Source organism: Macrobrachium rosenbergii, chromosome 16 (genome assembly GCF_040412425.1).
Source record: "Macrobrachium rosenbergii isolate ZJJX-2024 chromosome 16, ASM4041242v1, whole genome shotgun sequence".
NCBI lineage: Eukaryota > Metazoa > Arthropoda > Malacostraca > Decapoda > Palaemonidae > Macrobrachium > Macrobrachium rosenbergii.
In genome coordinates this window covers 57,603,726-57,627,823 of record NC_089756.1, presented here as the reverse complement: position 1 = coordinate 57,627,823, position 24,098 = coordinate 57,603,726, and the positions used below count along the sequence as shown (strand labels likewise).

General features: G+C 44.7%; 1 protein-coding gene across 3 annotated transcripts in view; it reads left to right on the top strand.

Annotated features, from left to right (window-relative positions):
* Positions 1 to 23,753, top strand: part of LOC136847458 (TBC1 domain family member 20) — a 118,110-nt gene extending 94,357 nt beyond the window's left edge. For all 3 annotated transcript variants that reach the window (XM_067119169.1, XM_067119170.1, XM_067119171.1), the window contains exon 8: positions 23,139 to 23,753. In XM_067119169.1, the coding sequence (XP_066975270.1) occupies positions 23,139 to 23,385 (247 nt within the window). In that variant the 3' untranslated portion in view covers positions 23,386 to 23,753. The remainder of the gene's footprint in view (positions 1 to 23,138) is intronic.
* Positions 23,754 to 24,098: the final 345 nt, after the last annotated feature.

The following is a 24,098-nucleotide window of genomic DNA, read 5'->3' as shown; positions in this document are numbered from 1 at the left end:
TATAAGAATACCTTCTTCAGGGCTGACTTGGCTGTGGTAATAGTGGCCGGGGCAAGGCCTTTCTCAAACAATGATCTAAAGAAGGAAACTGCTAGATTAGTCGTCATGATTTGGGCTTCAGATGTTTTCAGGAAGGAGGCCAATTTTTTGACTGCTGAGTCATACTGTCTAAGAGTAGAATCTCTTTTGTCTGATTCTAGAAACAGAGTGTTAACGGGGTCAATGTTTGCTCCCTTTTGGGCTGCGAACTTTATAAAGTCCATAAAACTAGGGCATTCTGAATTCTTGAGGAAGCTGACACAGTCTTGGTTTGTACTGTCTGGGTCAGTTTGGGCTTGGGAATCCGAAGACTCCGCAACCCCAGTTCCTGAAGAAGAGGGAACCAATTGCTCTTCGGCCAATAGGGAGCTACCAGGGCTGGTTGACCTTTGAATGTCCTGAGTTTGTGTAATACTTTCAGCAGCAAGTTTATTGGAGGAAACAGATAAATCTTCTCCCAATTGTTCCAATCTACTGTCATCGCGTCCGTGGCATACGCCTGGGGGTCCAGGTTCGGGGCCACATAACAGGGGAGCTTGAAGTTGCTCTCCGTCGCGAACAGATCCACTTGGAGACCCGGAACCTGGCGACAAATCCAATTGAAGGATTCCCCGTCCAGGGACCACTCCGTCTCCAACGGAGTAGCCCTGGACAGGGAATCTGCCACCACGTTCCGCACCCCCGCTAGGTGGGTGGCTGACAGATGCCAGCTGTGCTTGTTCGCCAGGGAGAAAATAGCAACCATTACCTGGTTTACTCGACCTGATTTGGAGCCGCCCCTGTTGATGCAATGAACTACCACTGCGCTGTCCAATACCAGCCTGATATGAATCCGGTTGGGGGGGCGGATTTTCTTTAGAGTTAGAAAAACCGCCATAGCTTCCAGGGTGTTTATATGGAACTGCTGAAACATAGTGGACCACGTTCCTTGTACTTTTTGTTTTGGCGAATATCCTCCCCAGCTGCTTAGGGAAGCGTCCGTGTGTGAACAACTAGTGCCGGGGAAATTGAAGCGGAACTGTCTTGGACAGGCCACTGACTGTGGACCAAGGCCGCTTCTCGCCTTTAAGATTCGAGGAATAGAGGAGACCTTGTCTCTGAGCTTGACATTGGCTCGACTCCGCCACACTCTGTTTATGTCTTTTAATTTTGCTTTTAAGAGCAGGTCCGTCACTGAGGCAAATTGAAGAGACCCAAGGATTCTTTCTTGGGACCGGCGGGATGCTGATTGGTTTTTCAGAAATTTTCTGGTAAGAGATGCTATCTCCTTCCGCTTGGGAGGCGGGAGGGATAACGTGTGAGAGGACAGATCCCACTGGAGACCCAGCCACTGAAACCGGGACTCGGAGTCAGGCGGGACTTCTCTCTGTTCAGCTGAAAACCCAACGACTCCAGGAAGTTGATGACCATGGACGTAGCCTTCCGACATTCTAGAACTGTTGGAGCCCAAATTATCCAATCGTCTGGTACGCTGCTAGGGATATCCCTCGGGACCGGAGTTGTTGAACTACCGTGTCCGCCAGCTTGGTAAATATCCTGGGCGCAATGTTTAGACCGAAGGGCATGACCCTGAAGGAGTAGGCTTGATTCCCGAGTCTGAAACCGAGGAACGGAGAGAAGTTCCGCAAACCGGGGTGTGATAATAAGCGTCTGAAAGATCGATAGAGGTGGTGACGGCTCCACGCAGAAGTAGAGTCCGTACCTGAGCTACCGTAAGCATGCGAAATTTGTCGATTTTATGTAGAGATTTAGACGCGACAGATCCAGGATCACTCTTTGCTGGTCGGAGTCTTTTTGGGAACAGTGAATAACCTGCCTTGAAACTTTAGGTGCCTTACTTTCTTTATTGCTTGTTTATTGAGCAATTCTGCCACGTAATCCTGCAGGATTGATGAGGGTGGCTGGTAAAACCTGGTCAGAGGAGGAGGGTCCTTGATCCAGCTCCATCCTAGACCCTTGGACACAATGCTGTGTGCCCAAGGGCTGAAGGTCCATTGGTCCCTGAACCAATACAGGCGACCACCTACCTGTGTGTTCTCAGTGGGAGGGAGCGGGTTTGTTCCCTCTACCACGTCCAGGCTTACCTCTTGGGGTGGTGTTCGACTTTCCTCTGTAAGGAGCCCTACCTCTTCCCCCCCTTGCGCTCCTATTAAGGCCGTGAAAGAATCCACGGCCCTCATAGGTTGGATTGTATGCTGGCGAAGCAACATGAGAGGGCGGCAGGGGAATGAGCTGGTTGAACCAGCACATATTGTTGGGGATGGGCCTTTGAGGTGGAGGGCTGTGCCACTGCCGAGACCAGGACGGCTTGGACTACCGTCTGATGATGGGGTCTCTTATGCCTCCTGAATCGTTTGCCTCCTCTCGTCTGGGGGCCGCCAGATTCTGTGGTCTTACGCTTGTAGGCAGAAATGCCCCAGCGAGAGCGCAGACTCTGGTTGGCCCTTGTAGCCTCTCTAAGAACATTAGTAACCTCTTCTTCCGGGAAGAGGTTAGGCCCCAGATCGAGCTCTTCACGAGCTTGTTAGGCTCGTGGGACGGATGGTGGCATCAGCGAAAATAAATTTCCTGCATTCGAGCCTGGCCATGATAAAGTCAAACAGGTCGGACTGAAATCCCGCCAGCAGCGATTTAGCCAAGACCTGAAAGAAAGGTTCGTCTGCACAGGAGGCGGCAGTGGCTTCCGTGAGGCAGACGGAGTTCAAGGATCGGGCTAGCTTAGTCCGGGCGTCAAACTCCGCCTTTAGCAAGGCTTCCGGCAGTTTGGGGAGCTGCTCGCTAAACTGAGAGGAAGCACAAAAGGCGTCCAGCTTTCCAACAGTGAATGTGGACGGCGCGTCAGTCCAAAACTCGTCACCCCCTGGGAATACCAGGGATGTGGAGTCTGTTTCCCTTAACTGTGGTAAGGGATTGCCCTCAAAGCACGCTCGGGCCATAGCTAGAGCGACTTTGTTTAAACAGGGAGTCGGCAAGTTGTCACCCAGGGCGAACATAGTAAAACTGCCCTTGAAAGGCGTCAGCTTCGTGTTGTCGGCCTGCCACTCCGTCAGAGTGCGCAGGAGAGCCGACTGAGCCTGGTCTCTAGGGACGATCACTGTCTCCCTAGGAACCTTGTCTGAACGTACCCAGGCTTCCTCCGTCAGCCTAACGAAGCCTGGGTAGGGGGGCAAGAGATCGGCGGGAAAGAACTCCAGTTCTTCCAACCGTCTCGTGCCAAGACCTTCCACCGTTAAGTTGCCGTCATGCTGAATAGCCCGGAGGGCGAAACGCCAAGGGTTCCCGACGTCAAAGGGAGGGAGATCCGCCGTATCAGGGATGACATACTGGGGCTCGGCTCCGCCTGGGCGAGCCATTCCCGCCAGTATGTTGTCATGGCTGGTCAACTTCTCTTATATCTTGGTAAACTTAGACTCGACCTCCGCCGAGAACCGTTCAAAAAGCTGGTTAGCGAAAGTCTCCGCGTCAAAGGCAGGCTGGCGAGGAGGGCTTGGTTTTGATGCCCTCTTACTCGCGCCTTTGCCGGAGGAACCAGACTTGCTCCCGGAGGCTACAGGTGCTGAGACCTTAGCCTTCGACGGGGGGAAAGGCAAGGCTTTCTTGGAAATCGAGAACTTATAGCCCTTCGCCTTCCATGAAGTCTTCAACTTCAACTTGGGGATAGCTGATGGTGCTCTATCACCCAAGGAGGAAGACTTCACAAAACCTGAAAAGGAAGACACAGAAGAATCTGGGGAGTCAAAGGGGCCCGCCCCGCAACCTCACTTACCTCGCTACCTACCACCTGGTCCTGTTCTGTATTCATCGGTTCCAGGTCCAAGTCTAAAGCGGCGACGTCCTCCGAAACTTCAGCATAAAGGATGTCTACTTGGGGTGGCTGGATCGCATCCCGGATCTGCTGGATGATGGGGGTGGCAAGTTCTTCTGGCACTGCGGCCGCCACCCGTGCGCCGGGGTAGAGCAGGTCCCTCAACTTAGCGTCGAGGACATAGGGCTTCCCCGACGGAACGTTCCTCCCAAACCCAGCCACCCAAGCGCGGAGGGATTCCAAGGAAGACTTCTTGGAGGACTCGTCCGCCTGTAAGAAAACCAACAATTAGCAGAACGAAAGAACAGTTTGAGAACCACATAAACACTATTCGATATGAGGAACGTAATATGGAAGAAAACTGTCACTTACCGACTCGTCCTGGACACTCGCACACAAAGCGAAGCAAACCTCACAGCCATCGGGGTGCCAGACTACCAGGTCGTCCAGCCGGACCGCACAACCAGCGTGGGTCCGGCACACTACGTGTCCATACAGTTGTTGCAAAGAAGCGGTGCACCCCGGCTCCTCACAGCGAACAGTCTGTAAGTGTAAAAAGTACATGAACCTACCACTCTAAGCAATCTAAAGCCGGCAAGGCCAGGAATTTCAGCTTACAACCGGAATGCTCCGGTGGAGGAGAAATCCCTTGTTAAAAACTAGGCCAACAAGCTCCAAATTACACAGAGTGGAAGGTAAATACTTCCAGACCCCGGAATACTCCGGCGGAATGAAAGGTATGAGACAACAGGAACTCACCGCAAGGGTTGCCAGTAAAAACAACGGCGGAACCCCCGGGCGCAGAACCGGACTCAAGCGTATAAATATAAAAAGGGACGGAGTGAGAAGCCCACTCCGTTAGATAAATTACACTTATCTAAATATGTATATATATAAACAATAAAAATAAACAAGTGATGGTAAAAAGGAGCAAACCACTCCGGAGACCGGAGGGATCCGCCCCCCTTATATATTCCCCTCCTCTCGGACTTCCCCGCCAGTGAAACAAGGTGGGTAAGATGCTCGTATGATATATAACATAAGCCGGAGCAAGTATAAACAACCCAACCAAGAAACCCGACGGGGAGGAAAGAAAGTGTGGGAGAGAGTGTTCGAACTCGTTCGAGTCGGTGCGAGTAAACGAACCACCAACACAAACACAGCGATGCTTGGGACTGTATGGGAGGGAGCGAATCCCTCTACCAGGTGAGGGGGGCCTCAACTCGGAGAAAACGCCATCTAGCGTCACCCGCACGAGTAGAGCAAAGCTGGGGAGGGGGGGGAAGGGGGGAGGTGGTGGGGTAGGGAAGAGTGGTAGGCTACGAGAATGAAAACAGGAGACAAGGGGAAATGATTCACCCGCTCAACTGCACACACACACCGCTCCAAGCATAATGAAAACTTAGGAGGGTGGCCTACTACTAGGGGAGGGATGCGACCGAGCCTCAAAGCCCAACTCCTGACTAGGCGAAGCCTAATAAAATACCGAACCAAGCGTAGCCTAGGTTAACGGAAGGAGTGCGGGAAGGGAGGAGGAAGGCAAACAGGGAGAGAAATTTTGTGCCAAGAGCCAACCGGGACTGAGAAGAGGGGGCAAGAAGGCGACTAGCCTAGAGGAGACACACCCAAAGAACTCTATTCCTCCAAAGGAAGGAAGAGAACTAAGGGGCTCACTCTGCCACCCCAAAAAACGACCCCGGAGGAAACAGCAACCAAAACTCCCTCAACCCGATGGATCCTCCACGCCTAGGGCAAGAGGAAGGAAGCAATACTAGCCTATAATAGGCAAGGGAAGACCCCACTCGTAATAAACCATCACACACAAAAACATAGAATAAATAAAAATGTGCTCATATTAGGTGCGTAGCCTACCTCGGGGAAGCGGTTAGATGTGAGGCTGCCGTTACCTCGAGGAGGTAAACAATGAATAAAAACAAAATAGAGCACCATCGCCAAGAAAAATAAAATATATATAGCCTAATGTAGACTAAGTAATAAACAAGGAACCCAGCCTGGGGGGACCTGGGCGGGCATCACCTAAAATGGGCCGTAAGGCCTAACAAATATGTAAAACTCAAAAGGGAGGGGGCCACATGGAAACCTCCAGGAGGAGAACCAGGGGGCAATGAATAACATATAACGACAAGGAGACAACCCCAACAGAAAAAGACTGATGGGGTCGCCTCACGGATCGACATGGCTGGCAGAGGACGCCGTGGCGTCATAACAAGTTCTCATAATTGTGAAAAACGAGACAATTACAGCCAAATTATCGAACAAAACCCACAATAAGATGGTACTTAACTTGGAGATGGTAAAGCTGCTCGATGACATGATTAATGGTGAAATAATCCAGAAAGGGCACAAGCACACAAAAGAGAGTGGTAGCAGACACGTGCTAGAAAATGGAATGTGGTAGGTGGCGCTGGTGTCGCCGAGCTGGCGGGCGTTTGTGTCTTGTGGGGCTGTAACGGCTCACCGCTCTCTTCTGGGGGTTTTAACAGGGAGATATCTTTCGAGTAAGACTCCGTGGTAGTGATCCTTCACTCACCCTTCGTTATACCGACGTCTTCCTTGGAGAAGACGCCGATCTGGGGTAGTAACCCCAGCTTTCCTGAAAGCTCTTTTTCTCTGGTATATCTAGCATTTTATACCTAGAAATTCGTGCTACAATGGAATTTCACCGGCTGACACGGGGCTGGACTCAGAAAATGCACTTTTTGTGATAAAACTATTAAAATACTCAGGTATAAGCATTTTTAGAGGGTTTTCCTTGTGTTTAAATTATCAAAATAGGCTGTTCTAAGTGTTTTTAGGGGGGTTTTAAGTATTCACGGGCTTTAGCTTTTCAAGGGGGGGTTGCGGTACGCATCCCCTCGGATGCGGGGGGTTCATTGTAAAGATTTGGGAAAGTGCCCCCCTTATCTTTTAGTCCATTATATACTCCATCAAGTGTTAGTGTTTATGACTATGACACAGTACACAGCCATGAGACCAGCTGTGAGAGAATTCTTTGAAATTAGTTTGGTCACCCATGGAGCTCTGGTTAGATCGTGGAGGGTTACTCCTTGAGGACGAAACAAGCGACCACGCTATCAAAAAGGTATATAAAATATGGTTGTGGTAAGGTCATGAATCACTAAAATGTATTATGTTATAGAATTCACATATTTTTATAAAATCCGCTTTTTTTTTAATGAGAATACTTATTGGCAATGGAATGGAATGAAGTATTACAAAGGAAAGGCATTATCCTCTGAAAGGTCAAATTAACAGAAGTCTTTACAATGATGATTTTCATTGGAGCTCTTGTTTCATTACTGGCTTATCTTTATTAGATCTTTGATTGTTAAGTAGTGGTAGAGAGATTCAGTCTTGTATAATTGTCATTATGTTGGTCATGCAAATACCTTGCCCTTTAGGAGTGTAAATGGTACCAGATGACTATATTTGAGGGGAGGGAAGTCCTAGGAGTATGAGGGAGCCTTGATGCTCTTACCTTGAGTGTGAGAAAGCTTTTGGACTTGTTTGAGAAAGGAAGGTTCCATATAAAGTAACTTACCAAGTAATTACATAGCTATAGTTTCTAACGCACGTGGCAGTCTTTTATTTTGAAGTTTTTAACACATGCAGCAGCCTTTTATTTTAAAAATCACAGTAGCACTTTGATTGTTTGGTGTAGGTGACAAGCCCCGCCCACTAACAGGAGTACTGTAAATGACTTAGCAGCACTGTAAACCTCATTCTGTTTCTCGAGTAAACATTGGGGGTTTGCAGCAGCTCTTGTTAATTGGTTTTCGGTTGAATAACTGGATTTCGGTAAAGTATTATTGCTTATTTTGAATAGCCTTCAAGCTTTGATAGCTTTTGGGATAAGTTTTTCTAGCTTTTGTTATTATTATGTCTGATACAAGTTCATCTAGTTTTTGCTAGTGTAGCGAAGGTTGCAACACTAGGTTGATCAAATCTTCATATGACTTCTATAATTTGCAGTAAGTGTAGGGTGTAGCAATGAAGTAAGGAGAGAACTTGTGCTGAAGGTAATGATTGACCCAAGCACCCAGCGCCAGCTCTCAAGCGCCCAGCGCCAGATGAGCATAAGTGGAAGGTACTTATATCTCATCTAGACAAGTAAGGGATAAGAAGAAGAATGCTGCCTCTAGAGCCAAGAAACCTGCTTCACTTAGCCTAGAATCTTTACCTGATACTAGGTTAGAAGATAACCCTGCTATTCCTTCTTCCCCCCTTCCTGCTTTTTCTCCTGCTGCTAGCCCTTCTACTTTTAATCCACCTACTCCCGGTCCTGGCTCCCTTGCTTCCGACCCTTGCCCTTTCCAGTCTCGAGTCTAGGTTAGACAAAAAATTTAACCTAGTAGTGATACAGTGAAGTGGAGGAGGTGGCTGCTCGTCTCGCTGGTTCTCCTAGATGAAGGTCACTGCCCTGCTCCCCTGAACTAGGGAGAAGACATACTGGAAATCCAAATGAAGTCTGTGGGGTTGGCCGACGGGTAGCTGCTTCTCAGTTGAACCTGTTGTGCGTTCCATGCATCAGCAGACAGCCACTGGGAAGGCGTCTTGACAGGTGCCAGTGCTGTGCAAGTGGAGGAGGTGGCTTCTCATACTGCCAGTTCTCCTAGGTGGAGGTCTCTGTCCTGCTCCCCTGAAACTGGGAGAAGACATGCCAGAAGTCCAAGGGAGGCTGTTGCCCCCTCAGTCAAGCCTGTTGCGCGTTCCCAGCTGTTGGCAGACAGCCACTGGAAAGGAGTCTTGATGGATGTGCACCAGTTATCGTCCAGTTCTGAGGATTCCAGCACTGACAGGAGGTGCCACAAGCATCTTGATGTGTCTTGCCCTCTGAAGAGGCATGCATGTGATGTTGCACGCCATTTTCACTGCTTGTTGGGCAGTATAAGGAGGCAAATCTCAGCCCAGCCTTCCTGCAGTTTCGCTATGGATCCCTCTGTCTCAGCGTCGATCTGACATCCACTCTCTGCATGGGACAGCCCGAGGCCTCTCTCTGCATGGGACAGCCCGAGGCCTTCTCTCCTGAGTGCCCAGTTGCTGAGCACCCTTACTTGGCTCCCAAGCTCCCAACAAACCATCTCAGTTGCCCGTCGTTATCATCCAAATGCCCGGCTCCTCCTGCACGCTCAGCGCCACCTCCCAAGCACCTGTCGCCAGCTTCCGAGCACCTGGCCCCAGCTTCCAAGTGCCTGGCACCAGCTCTTCAGTGCCAGTCTCCTGCTCAGAGCGCCAACCACTTATTCCCGGCCGTGGGTCTCCTAGCCTGTGCAGCTCTCCTTCAGTATTTGCTGGTGAGCTTTCCTGCATTTTTTGGCACCAGCTGCCCCAGTCTCACCTGCCTCATCTCGCCCGCCTCGACTTTCCTGATGAGGAGCCATCCAGATGACAGATCTAGGCTCCCCACAACAGTAGCTCACCAAGATAACAGATTAAAGCGTCCAAGCCTACTCCGCTATAAAAGAAACTCCGACGTATCGTTGTATACATACATGAATGCATGTTTTTGCCATAAAGTACAGGTATATTTATACCCTGTACCCCTTCAATTACTATAAAATGCTTATAACTGCATATTTTAACAGTTCACTGCCTAATTTAATTGTTCAAACAAAAATATACTGTACCTTAAATTATCATACTAAAACAATTTAATATCAGTTCAAACAAAAATACACCCCAAACCATCATCCCAAAATGCTCAAAGGCATCTTAGATTACCCTCCTAAAACTGTTACTCTTAAGTATATTCACCCCTAAAGTGCTTATAACAATGATGTACTAATTTTGAAAATATTAATATTTAAAAATGTAAACACAGCAAAATATATATAAAATATTTAATACAAATTATAAATAAATCTTTAATACAAATTAAACAAATGTCTTACAGAAGTGTGACAACTAATCAAGTTAAGTCGTTTTTTCTTATACTGTACTGTTGAAGTCATTCTGTGTTCTTTTTTGCTATAAAGCATATTTATATAAACAAACAGTACCCGTAAAGCACTGAATTCAGAGGCGAAATGCTCTTCCCTCTTATACAAATTGTAGGAACGTCAGTTGGTAAAATTATGAGCTAAATTAGCAGTAAATGGCAACTTTTTTTTGAAGGGGAAAGAGGACAATGACCTCCATCTCCCGCCATGCTTCTGGCATTCATTGGTAAACAACTGGGTTTCTTTTTGTTTGATCCCATTTTCCCCCCATAATGAGCGATCTAAAGCGAAAGAAAAATCTTTTGCCTGAAGAGATATAATCACTGCTCGTTGGAGAGAATGATGATGACTACGATGAAAGGAAATAACGGCGCCTTTTCCATAATCAGCATAAAAATTACTCTCTCTCTCTCTCTCTCTCTCTCTCTCTCTCTCTCTCTCTCTCTCTAAAAATTTCTCTCTCTCTCTCTCTCTCTCTCTCTCTCTAAGAGATAACTCTCTCTCTCTCTCTCATAATCTCTCTCTCTAAAAATCTCTCTCTCTCTCTCTCTCTCTCTCTCTCTCTCTCTCTCTCTCTCTCTCTCTCTCTCTCTCTCTCTCTCTCTCTCTCTCTCTCTCTCTCTCTCTCTCTCTGAAATTTTTGTTCAGGGTTCCATTATCCTGAACAAAAATTTCAGAGGATAAGGGAAACCCTGTGGAGTTTTTATAGAAGTTTTTGATGACAAAGTCATGGAGCACGTTGTAGCAGTAATGAGCAGATTTTCCATCCAGATTCTAGATGAATGTATGGAAAGTTTGCCTACGGTATCAAGTGCACTAAGATGGTATGACACAAATGAAAATGTAATGAAACACTTCATTAATCTACTGGCTCCATGTTTCAGGGAATGGCATTTGAAAGAATAATTTTTTCCCTTTTATGTTTCATGCTTATAATCTTTAGGATATAAAAATGCAAAATAAATTCTTTCATTTTTTATTCTACATTATTTATTATCCTAATATCTTGTTATAAAAATTAGTATCAGTGAAAAAAATAACATAAAAAGTATAAAAATTAGCATGGACCAAATGACTGCTCTGCAAGCTAGAAAATATGACAATACGGGAGCGGCGTCATCTCTCATAAAAGGACACTTAATGGGTTAATATAAACTGAAGGACAGCATATAGTATAGTATTGTAAAGTGAAATTACAGTGTACTGTAAACATAAACATTTGTTCATGTGTGGGTGATGTGCTTTCTCCTTCACTCAGACTCTCAGCATTCCTTTTGGCACCTGATTTGAAAAAACAGTTTGGCATTTGATCCGGAGGCAAAAACCCTCAAATTGATATTTCCATTTTGCACTGATATATACGGAAGTACGATATACCACAGTCCGTTATCTTGGTGCACTATTGTGCTGCTTTCCTCGTCTTCTTTGCCTTTCCTCCCTTGCACTTAGTTCTGTAGGAGGTGTCTTTTCACACCACCAGGGAAGCTCCTTCTTCCCAACACTTGGCTTTTTTGTCGCCGAAAATTATATTTTCATTGGCAGAACTTGCCCACCTTGTCAAGGATCTCTTTGAGGTGTGTGAAGTCTTCAGTTTCTTGAACTGGATGGTGGGAGCGCTAGCCAAGAAGACTAAAGATTGCAATGCTTTAGTAGGAGAACTTGCCTCGGACTGGCTAGGATCCTTTCTCGTGCAGACAAGACCATCAGGGATGGCTTGAAGTTGTGGCTCTTTTAGAGAATTATGGTGCTCCTTTACCACTAAGGAGTCACTCAGACCCAGAAATCAGACCTCCTAAAGAAGTCGACTCAGGATCTCCTGGCTCATTCTTCCAGGCACCCAAGGATTCGTCTGCATTAGTTCCAAAGATGGTCTCTCCTCCTCCAGCAACATCCGTTTCGTGGGAGTAAGCCCAAGTCACACTCCAGGACCCGCTCCAATGTTCACTTCTCAGCCAGAACTATCAAGAGGAGCTCATGTCCCTGCCTAAGAAATGAGAAAGAAGTCCTCCGTGCACAAGTGGGAGCCAGACTTCTCGAGTTTTGGAAGAAGTGGAGTATCAGAGGGGCAGAACAGTTGATTATCAAGGTTGAGGGAGGGCTTCTCCATTCTGTTCATGCGAGCCCCCTTTAGTCACTTCTCCCATCATTTTGGTGGTCTACTCCAGAGGCTCGGAGAAACATTCGGCCCCTTTTGGAGGAGGTCTCCTCTCTCCTTCGAAAGAGAGCCATAGAAGAAGTCGAGGACATCAACTCAGAGGGCTTCTATAACCATCTGTTTGTGGTCCCCAAATCATTGGGGGTTGGAGACCAGTCCTCAAGATAATTGCCCTCAATCTCTTCGTCCAGAAGACGAGGTTCAAGATGGAGACAAACCAGTCAGTCCTTTCATCCCATCCCCGTCCATCTGGACTCCAGGAAGTGTCTAACTCCAGGAAGTGTCTAAGGTTCATCTTCCAGGACACTCTCTCAGGCGCCCCATGTCAGTGTCTAAACGCCTGTCTCCTCTCGGAGCGGCCAGTGCCACCCAAGTGCCTGGTACCACCCAAGCACCTGGGGCCAGCTCCCAAGCTCCCAGCGCCAGCTAAATCTTCAAGTGTTGGGCTCTTTGCTTCAGGCTCTCTACAGCACCTCAAGTGTCCACTCGAGTCCTCGCTCCTCTAGCAAAGTGGCTTCATTTAATAGGCATAAACATCATTCTATTTCTGGACAACTGGCCTCTTCGATCCCCTTTGAGGGAAAAGTGTATGAAGGACTTGAACATGATTTCTTCTCACTCAGGAACTGGGAATTATCATCAACCTTCAGAAGTCCCAGTTGGCCCCATTGCAAGAGATTCTCTCTTTTGGGGATGAGTCTCAACTCTCAGACTTTTTGGCTTTTCCACCTGCCAAGAGAATTGCCAGCTGCCTTTAGATGTTCCACAAGTTTCTAACCCTTTCGTCTTGCTCGGCCCATCAGTGGATGAGCATGCTGGGGATGTCATCCATCAAGAAGTTCGTCAGGCAAACTTCATATGAGAGTTTTGCAATTCTACCTCAGTGCCAACTGGGACAGGGAAACAGATACCTATGTGTTTCTCACAAACCCAGAGATCAAGCCAGACCTGCAATGGTGGCTGTCTGAACAAAGACTTTCAGAAGGAAAGCCCTTCATCCTTTGAGCCCAGACCTAGACTTTTATTCAGATGCCACAGTTCTAGGCTGGGGAGACCTCTTGGGGAACCAGGAAGTTTCCGGGATGTGGTCGCCAGAACAGAACCTTCACATCAACGTCAGAGAGCTGACAGCTGTTCACTTAGGACTTCAGTGCTTCTTGACCCTAAGCCACAACAAGACTGTGGTAGTCCATTCAGACATTAGGACAGCCCTAACATACATACAAAGGCAAGGCAGCACTTTCATTTTCTCTCTGCCAGACAGCAAGAGACCTACTGTGGGCAGATCAAAGTTGAGAGAGTCTAGTCACTCAATTTATTAGGCCAAACTAAATGTTCTGGTGGATGAACTGAGCCATCAAAAGCAGGTCTTTCCCACGGAGTGAACCTTAGATCCCCTGGTCTGTCAGAATCTGTGGAAACTATGGGGCAGGCCAACATTGGACCTATTTGCCACCTCAAGGAACCATCACCTTCCTCTCTTTTGTTCACGGGCCCCAGACCCTCTAGTATGGGCAACAGACGCCATGCTGCAAGATTGGTCCAACTTGGACCTCTACGCCTTTCCACCCTTCAACATGGTCAGGGAAGTGCTGAACAAGTCTTGGGCTCATTGCAGCATTATGATGACCCTCATAGCCCCATTCTGGCCTGTGAAAGATTGGTTCCAGGTTCTGCTATGGTTGTGGGTGGACTTCCCGAAACTCTTTCCCCAAAAATTGTATCTATTCAGACAACTTCACTTCAAGAGATACCACCCAGGGTTGTCCACCCTTGCCCTGATAGGCTTCAGACTGTCTGGAAGCTTGTCAGAGCGTAAGAGTTTTCAAGACGTGCTGCAGAGGCTATTGCAAGATGCAGGCATCGATTTTCTAGCCTTGTCTACCAGGCTAGTGGGCAATTTTCAGAAGCTGGTGTCTCAGACACAACAACTCTTCTTCTGAGACATCTGTAACCTAAATTGCGGATTTTCTCCCTTATCTTAGGAGATCTAGGACTCTCTCATCCTCCACCATTAAGGGATATCGAGCTGTGCTTAGCTCAGTGTTTAAACAGGGGCCTGGATCTTGCTTCAAACCCAGATCTTAACAACCTCATCAAGTCCTTTGATACTTCCAAGCAAAGGAAGGAAGATCTGGTCTCCTGAAACCTGGACGTATTGTTGAAGTGGCTGACGGTCCCTCTTTTGAACCCCTATGTTCCTCTTCTCGGACAAACCTTAGCTGGAAGACTCTCTTCCTCGTGGCCTTGGCTACTGCTAACATATTAGTGAGATCCAAGCCATGATGAAAGGGTAGATTTTTCATAAGAAGAGACGGTTTGCTACTTTGCCCTTGGATTTTTAACCAAGAGTGAGGACCCTTCCAAGCCCCGGCCCTGTTCTTTCTCCATTAAGAACTTAACAGACATCCTTGGCTCTGAGGAATAAGAGAGAGTTCTTTGTCCTGCTAGGGTTTAAGGTATTACCTGAGCAGGACCAAGAGGATCAGAGGACCATCCAGTAACCTCTGGTGTTCTGTCAAGAATCCATCTCGCCCTCTGACTAAGAATGCATTGCCCTTCTTCGTGAAGGACTTAATTCCTGAGGCGCACTCTCAGATTCAGGAGGACATTTTTCTTACTTTTAAAGTGAAAGCTCATGACATCAGGACAATCTGTACCTCATTAGCTTTCAGGCACAATATGTCCTTCACTTCCATTCTGCAGTCGACCTACTGGAAGTGTGAACCGATCTTCACGTCTCACTATTTGAAAGAAATTGAAACTGTTTGAAAATTGCAGTACCTTGGAGCCATTATCAGTGGCTGGCATGGTATTAGGGGAGGAAGCATTGGAATCTCTTTTTCTCCTGCTATCTCTTTGCCTTGAAGTAAGGTGTCGAATGTACCTGGAGTACCCACCAGTCTCAGTGGATGGGTTGTGGTGTTTTCAGTGTAAGTTGCAGGGTTGTCTGGTCTTTTTTTTTTTTTTTTTTTATTGGTACTGCACCCAGGGCAAGGGCACTTGTGTATGCTTTGCCAGCAATCAGGCCTATCATCTGCTGCAAGGCTCCCACTTTAGGTAGTGGCGACCCACAGCTCAGCCGCCATACCACTACAGGTTAAGATGAGCACCAACCAGTAGCTCTCTTACCAGGTAAGGAAATGACAAGCATTGTTTCAGTGCTAGCAAATTTTCTATTTCAAAGTCATTACCATGCCTAATGTTTAGGAATGAATAGAATATGTCCATGTATCCCACCCCCATTCAGTGTGGGATTCAGCTATGTAATTATTTGTTAAGTTACTTATAAGAAAATGACATCTTCATAATAAAATTAAGTTTTATATATACTTACCAAGTAATTACAGAATCAGAGCCCTCCCTCCTCCCCTCTCATGGACATATGGGAACAAACAGAATGAGGTTTTCTGCTAAGTCGTTTCCAGTATTCCTGTTAGTGGGTAGAGCTTGTCACGTACACTAAACAATTGAAGTGCTACCACAATTTTTTTAATAAGAGGTTGCTGTGCAAGGCAGAAACTATAGGTATGTAGTTAATTGGCAAGTATATATGAAAATATCATGTTTCTTTTGTGATGTAGAGACAGGATATTTAATGTTGAAGATCCAGGGTTAGAATAGAATCTGTGGTCTAATATAGTCAATAAATGCAGTGAATGAATTTAATGTGCTGAGAATCCAAAATGATCCATAGAGTAGAGGCAGGTATTTAGTTGAAGGACATCTGATTGTTGCCAGTCATCTTTCACTTTTATGACAAGTACGGTAATTTAGGTTAGAAGCAGTTGAAAAAGGTTCTGCTATGCATGATTCTTGTCAGTTTGCTCATCAATGGCAGTTTTCATACTTCAAAATCCCTTCTTTTGATGGCGTAGCGACTGTTCGTCATCAGAGGAGTTACACTTTTATGGACCCCCCAGGACTCCATAAGACAGACTAGCCAATCACAAAGAATTCTCTTATAGTTGGTCTCAGCCAGAATAGTGCTGTTAGCATATTGATAGTATGTAAAGGACACAGGACATGAAGGCTGTATCTCCTCCCCTACAGTGACTGCCTTGGTGTTCTCTGCTTCCCACTCCTACAGATGTGACAACAGCGCGTATGCTGGCTATCTTCCTCGTTACACTCTGGGCTATCCAAGAGTTCACTAATCCCCAGGTTTTGCTCAGGCTGGCTCAAGGTACCGGCAACTCAGGCAGCTTCCCAGGGCACCATCAATGAGGGTGCCATGTCATGTGTTTGGGATCTGCCAAATAAAAAGGAAAAAATGTGAAAATATATATAAAATGAAATAAAAACCAAAATGTTAAATTTCTTGGGTGCTGTAAAATTTTTGAGAATCTGGTGTTTGACTATGCATTTGTCGATCATCATAACACCACTCAAGCTAAGTACTTGGTTTTAACAGGTAAGCTTATATTGTTAAAACTGGGAGCCAGTAGGCCTCTTGCAAGGCTATGCTGTAATTGCTGTGCTGTTTTTTTCTTGTTTGACAAAGTGATAATTAGCAATAAGGCAGTAATATTAGACAATTTTGTCACTGAAACTCATTGTTCAATGGCTTTTTTAACATAGATAATTTGAGATTACCAAAAGGGTAAATTGGGTTAGCCTAACTTCTTGTTTACGAAACATAGATGTGATTATAATTCCCAGTCGTGCATGACTTACAAGCGTTGGTGTTTACTAAAGGCCAGTATTTCCTTTGTAGTATTTTATATTCAAACTAATGGATTTTGTGATATAGACATTTCCCCATTTATCCTTAATGTCAGGGTTCTTTTCAAGTGTTAAAGGAAAGGCATTCATGTGGATCTACTTCCAATGTGTATTACTCCACTGTTTTTGAGAAAAGTTGTTGTGATGCTTGTCTTTTTCTTGTGGGAATACAAGAAGTGCTTTTTCATGATGGTGAGCTTTGCCAAACAATTTAAAATCTTAGCGATAGTGATTTTATATATTTTTGGTATGATAATTCCAATAATTATGTATTTTAATTATGTACCAACTAACATAGCCTATAGGCTACATGAACTTTACCTGGTGCTTGGGAATAGACCGGGTAGTTAAAAGTTATGAAATGTGTAGAAAGATATGGTATGGATATCTATTTAGTTTTGTCTTAATTGAGTTAAGAAGCATTTGTGAGTAAATCCTTTAAGGCAATGTTATTGTAGTAATTGTGAATTAATATTTTAGTACATTACTACTATTTTATGGATATGACCCATTGATCATGTTGTCTTATATAATAACATGGACACTTACTTGTGGCCATGTCAGCCTGTTTAATTTGAAGTGTTTGCTGCCTATATATAGGTAGCTAACACTAGGTGGTTTTTGATAAGCACTTGGCCCTTTTATCACTACTGTACTATTACACAGGACCTACACATTACCTGTACCACAGCGAATTGCTCAGTCTACTTTTCACCTGTGGAAGTGGCTTTTAAGTACCTGCCATGAGCCAGCCCCTTAAGGAATAAAGGAGAATTTGGTTGGTTACTAGACATGTGTGAAATATGCAACATGCTCCTGGCAGCAAGAGTAAATGATGAAAGAGCTCATTTTTAAGCTATCAGTGGGATTATGGAAGGAGACTACTATACATTGCTCCTTAAAACTACAGCAGTGTTTCCAGTCCTCTCCGAGCAGAATCCACATTTGGGCCAATACTCCAAAAGCGGTGGATTCTAGGAAATCCCACTTCAGTTCCTCCGATGGAGACGAAAAGTCCTTCCTTTGGAGAGAGGTCACTGATACCTGACATGAAGTGGATATAGCCACAGAAATTTCCCTTCTGATCCCAGGAGATCTTGGAAACAGTTGTTTGCTTTACATGAGAGGGATACTTCAGATGAGAGCATGCAGCAATCATGTATTGAAGAGGACCCTGATAGCATCCACCCAACCCCATCTTAAGTGTCTGTACCTTTAGGGGGTAGTGATTTATCCAGGACTTCTACACTGCCAGGCAGTGGTGATACGACTGCTTTGGCTCAATCAGCTCATGCAGGCTTCCCTGATAGGAAAATTCCACTTGCTATACTTTCTATACTGCCAGGCAATGGTGAAACAACTGCCTTGACTCAATCAGCTCATGCAGGCTTCCCTGATAGGAAAATTCCACTTGCTATACTTTCTATACTGCCAGGCAATGGTGAAACAACTGCCTTGACTCAATCAGCTCATGCAGGCTCATGCACTTTTCTATACTGGCAATTCCTCATGAGGCCTCCCTGAAAGGAAAATTCCACTTGCTATACTTTCTATACTGCCAGGAAGTGGTGAAACAACTGCCTTGGCTCGATCAGTTCATGCAGGCTTCCCTGATGGAAAAATTCCACTTGCAGTACTTTGAGAATTCCAGGAGGAAATTGTGAACAGTATCAAGGATGGCCTTAATATAGAGGATCATCATATCAGAGATGCTATCCATGATTCCCAAGAGGAATTCAGGTCTGTCCTGGATATGGAATTGGGTGTGATATGTAAAAATTTCTAATTTTTAAAGTAGAGGGTAGAGAGGCTGCACAGTTTGCCCAGGCAGAGATTGGTTTTCTCACCAAAAAACTTAGGTCATGTGAACAGGGCAATAACAAAAACAAAGTCATGTGAACAGGACAATAAAAAAACCCAAGTCCTAAAAGAAGTTGAATCAGTTGTCTAGATCCCCAATGAAATCAGATTGGGTAAAAAGAGACAGCCAACTCACTCCCAGAGCTCCAACTGGTAACAATAATATGACCAGGTCAGACAACAAAACCTCAAATCGAAAAGTAATGCAGCCACCAACATCTGCCCCTGAGAATTATACCGATAACCCTTGGCAAGACACCTCAAGTGCATCCTTTCACCAGATGGAAAATACCTCATTAGTGAAAGGAAAACTGATTGAGGTTGATGTAGAATTTTGGGACAGAGCGGCCTTTCCCAATACTGAATGGCACTTGATCCTTCCTTCAGTAGGAATCAGAAATAGTTGAAGGAGACAGTTATCGTGCCAATAATATACCAATGAAAGCCATAGAAGCAACCATATTAATAGAACGCACAAAAGCAACCTTTCTGCAGTTTAATGGAAAATATAGTGCAACAACAATTTTACAGAACCAGTAACCTACCTGGGAGGCATCAGCCTTCTGTCTCTCCACTTTTGAATCTTTCAGTCACATGAAGACAGTGTTTCAGAATTTTGTAGTAACTGGAAAACGAGAGTTTATGGCAGAAATAAAGCCATTTATTTTCACCATCCCAGTATCTGACAGTGCTACAAATGAATGGGCAACACTTGCCCTCCCTTATCAGAGGAAAAAGCTCCCATTGAACATGACTACACAGCAGTTTGGGACCCCTACGAGAAAAATCTCAGGACAGCCATGGCTGAATTGTTTGCTAGGCGCCACCTCCTCAGTATTATAACTTCTACTACTATGCTGGAAGTAGCTATTGAAGAGCTTCCAGAGTCTTCCAGAACAATGTTCACCACATTAGCCAATGTAACCTCCCTCTTGCATTCTTCCCCCATCTGTTGGGACCTTTTTGAAGTGTTGTCGCACAACTCATTGAACGACCACAACAGTAAAGTTGCACAATATATACTGTCCTTGACAAATGGGAAACTGGGAAACAATACTCTTAAGAGTTTCCTCTTCCTTAGCCTAAGAAAGCTTGGTATGAGTCAGCCCTATAAGCCTCCAGTCACTTCTAGGGAAAAGGAAAATCAACTCCTGGACTCTGTAATACAGGGGAGGGAAGAGGTGGAGCCAATAGGACTTACTGTGTAATACAGGGGAGGGAAGAGGTGGAGCCAATAGGACTTACTGGGGGGGAGGGAAGAGGTGGAGCCAATAGGACTTACTGTGTAATACAGGGGAGGGAAGAGGTGGAGCCAATAGGACTTACTGTGTAATACAGGGGAGGGAAGAGGTGGAGCCAATAGGACTTACTGTGTAATACAGGGGAGGGAAGAGGTGGAGCCAATAGGACTTGCATGATTAGGGTTACCTTCTATAGCATAACATGCAGTGGAAGTCCTCCCATTGGAGACACAGTATAATTTTCATTGGGCTAGGATAGAGATGATCTCTCTCTACCCCTCCTCCAAAAGTTTTTTTTTCCAAAAACCAGACCCCTTTTAAAAAGGGACCATAGAGAAAGGTAACTTTATTTGCCAATACTTGTCAGCATCCCCAAGAAGCACTCCCCAAAATGATTAGTGATCCTTGACCCATCAAATTTGAACAAACATTTTTTACACAAATTTTTATATATACTGTACTTATTTATTTTATAGGAGCTCAGGAATGAAGGAATTTAACTGGTGGCCTACCTAGATGATTGGCTAATCTGGGGAGCCACCAGAGATGAGTGCTGATGAAACCTTAGTGTGTTAGTCGACAAACTCCAGTTACGTTTTCTGAGGCTGGGACTTTCTTAGGATATTCTTCACAGCCAGCTGTCTCTTCCCAGCAGCACTCAAACCAGAAAAAGGAAGGGCATAAGAAGATTCCTTGCACAGCCCAGCTTTTCCAGACAACAATTGGAACAAAGTCTGGGCCTGTTATAGTTTGGGTATGTGGTAGATCTAATCCTGAGATTGTGACTGTAGGATTTAACAGAGTCTGGCTCTCACATGCCAGGAAAAGGCTTTGAAATCGCCTTCATCAGATATTAGGGAGATACTCCATCTGTGGACCTGGAAGGGGTCTCTGGCAAACAGGCTGACCTGACTCACCGTTCATATGAATGATAACACTTACAGATGCCCTCTGACAGGTTGGGTGGGAGGCCATTGGGAGGATTGTCAGTTAGGGGGAAGATGGTCACCTGTTCTGAGGGAGTGTGATATCAGCTTCCTGGAGCTACTGGCTGTCTTACCATCTTAGAAGATTGAAACTTGGTCTTAGGCAATATGGCTACAATGTCTTACATCAAGAGGTTAGGCTCAATCTGAGCTCCTCTCAAGTCAGTAATTGCAAACGTGTCCATGTGGAAGTGGACCTGTTTGCCACATGCGAGAACCATCAACTTCCAGAGTGTGTGTGTCTCTGAACCTGGACAGTCAGGCAGTAGCAAGACTGACTTTTTCCTTCATGTTCTCAGATTTCGAAAGCTTTGAACAGTACTAGCTTTCATTGGAACCACTTGCCCAGTGGCCCTAAATTAGCCAAGTAGTCATTGGTTTCTTAAGTCTTCAGCAATGGGCGAGAGAATAAATCCCATTGCTGCCTGCTGTTTTATCCCAGACGGAAGGAGGGGAAGTCATCTACACATCCTCCTTTCTGAGCTGTGACCTTCACATGAGGATTTTTTAAATCTTGTCTGCCGTGAAAATTACGTACCTAACATTGCTACGTACCTAGTGCAAAGACTACAAGCTTCATCTACCTGACATACCAGTTCGTATGGAAGTTGAGGTTAAATTACCTCCACACTGAGAGCCCAGTTGAAATCTGTTGAAACAGTTTTACATTTTATTATATTTCTTTTGAGGTCAAGTGCCTTGCTATTACAACAATCATGGTATACAAGGCAGCATTGTCGGAACCCTTACCTTATAGTACAGTATTGGAATTGACTCTAATACAGAAATTGTTAATTCTGTTCTCCAGTCTTTTACACTGTAAAGGTCTGCTCCTGCAAGGTTTCCCATTACCTGATCCCTAAATAAGGTTCTTGGACTCCTGCCATCCCCTAAGTGCTTGGGACCCAATACAACTACAATTCATATGCTCCGGAAGGTAGTTTTCTTGTCTGCTTTAGCATCAGGAGCTCAGATTAGCATGCTGGGCTCACTTAGAGAGGGACAACATTTCATCATTCATACACCTACTGTTGTCTCCTGGGTTATCAATCCTGGCCAAGAATAAGGTTCAAGCACTCCAGGTTTACCTAGATGGCACAGTGAACATCTCAGATGGTCCTATATTTCCAAGACCCTAGCAAAACCAAACCACTATCTCTCTCTGCATGGGCTGAGAATTATTTCAGTGTCTCTCATAAAAAAGGCAGAACCTCACTCCTTTCCTAAGTTGCAGGACATCCAAAAAGGTGAGTACTACATCATAACTTTCCCAGGAAATGTCTTCTTCGAAGAAGTCTCCCAGTGTACAGAGTGGTTATCAAAAAGCAGTATTACTGAACTGGTGAAGGATCAGTAATCCTGCAGCCAGACCCAACATGATTAGGTAAGTCACTGTAGAACCACAAGAGATAATACATTTACTGGTTTACATGTTTTTATTGCCAAACCCTAATAGGTATCCAGAATAAAGAAAATGGATGATAACCTGTGACTTTTCCTTGAATAAAAAATTCCTGAAACACTATTACCAAGAGAGTGGTGGTCATGCTGAGATATTGCTGGGGAAGGTGCAATAATCCCACAGCCTGTATTTGGTGCCCACTGGGAGTCCTCAGACCCACCTACTTTCCCTGACAAAAAGGTATGGGATGGGGGTGAACATTTATCTTGCACAGACCTGGTGTGTAATGAGGAAGATGGCCAACATACACACGGTCACATCTGTGAGATTGGGACGTAGAGAAAACTGAGGCATTCGTTGTAGGATAGGAGATAGAGCCCTCCTGTTCTTTTGCCAGTTGAACTGTGTATGATGGAAAGGGAAAATTGCCCTTTAGCACCTAGCTTTTGGTTTTATGATTGACGTCAAGATAATGCGACAGATCTGTTTTCAAGTCAATGTTGTCTTTGTGATGTAACTCAGTTTCATTTTCGTAGTTATGTAGGAGCTCCAAAATGAACGCACTTACTATGACAAGTTAGAGTTTATATATCTTGTATGTCAGTTGTCTGAAATTATGGTTGTTTTGCTGAAAATAATTACTTTTGCATCCCTCATCAGCTTTTGGTGTATAATCCTCAATCAAGACATAAAGTGGAAGATAGTATGAAGGAGAGGGGTATTGTAATTGTTGGAGTAATTTCTTTTAGTGCTGTACCCATTGAACATTTTAAGTTTAATGTTGAAGTGTATATTTTAATTGTTGAAGTGTATATTTTAATTTCCAAGGCCAGGGATGCCTTTATGGGACTATATTTGCCAAGGCAAAATAAGGTTAAGTAGTTCTTATCCCAGAAGGATTAATATTGTTATTTATAGTTATGTTGTTTGTGAATCTTGGTAATATATTCCTATAATTTTTTCAGGAATGAAGAAGAAGCCATTGAGCGACAGCTCCTAGTTGATAGACGTAAGAAGTTTGAAGCCTCTCGGAGAGTTCAGTACTACAGAGATTTATTCCATACTGTCACAGGATACATCCCAATACCTCCTGCTCAAACTAAGATGATAGTCAAAGTTGCCTTTTTTGCTATTACTGCTTACTTTGCCACAAGTCTATATAGCTATTATTCAGAGTCTCCATCTTTATTTGCTTTTGCTCCAAGGCAATGATATTTGGGAAATGGCCCATATTTCTATGCTGATTAATTCCTAGTCATTTCCATCACCTAGTCTTTCACTTTAGGACATAAAATGTAGACTATCATGCGCTGTTTGGGTTCTAGGGACAATATATTCCTTTTGTATATACATGTTAATAGTTTCCAGCTTAAAGTTTATGAATATGTAAGAATATATAATTGTATATATGATTTATGTTTGTACTGTACAGTTTGCGAAAGAAGGTTGAACTTTTTTAGAGTTTTACTATAAAGTAATGTGCAATGCAAATATTAGTTTCCTTGAATGGATGTCCAGTTGTTATATGAAAGGTTCATTCCATAGATTTTTGTATTATTTAATAATAAAGAGGTTGGCTGCTTAAACTTTTTATAACCTTGATTTCTTGTTTCGTTTTACTAATGCAAAACATGAAACTATTACAAAATCAAATGGCTGGATGGGATCACAAACTAGCACAGTGTTGTACCATGCTGACTGGTTTGATGAGTTGTTTGTTAATTGGCTTTTTGTTATGTACAATTCAGAATGAATGGAGGGAAAAGCATGGACATCCAGACTCTTCCAGGTGTGCTGGAAGGCATCCAAAGCTTACCAGGGGCAAGCAGGTCAATCACCTGTGTTTCCAAAGCTCAGAAAGCCTTTTCCCAAGCAAGAAAGTAGGGACCAGTATGGAAACACACCTGCCCCTGGTAGCTGAGCTG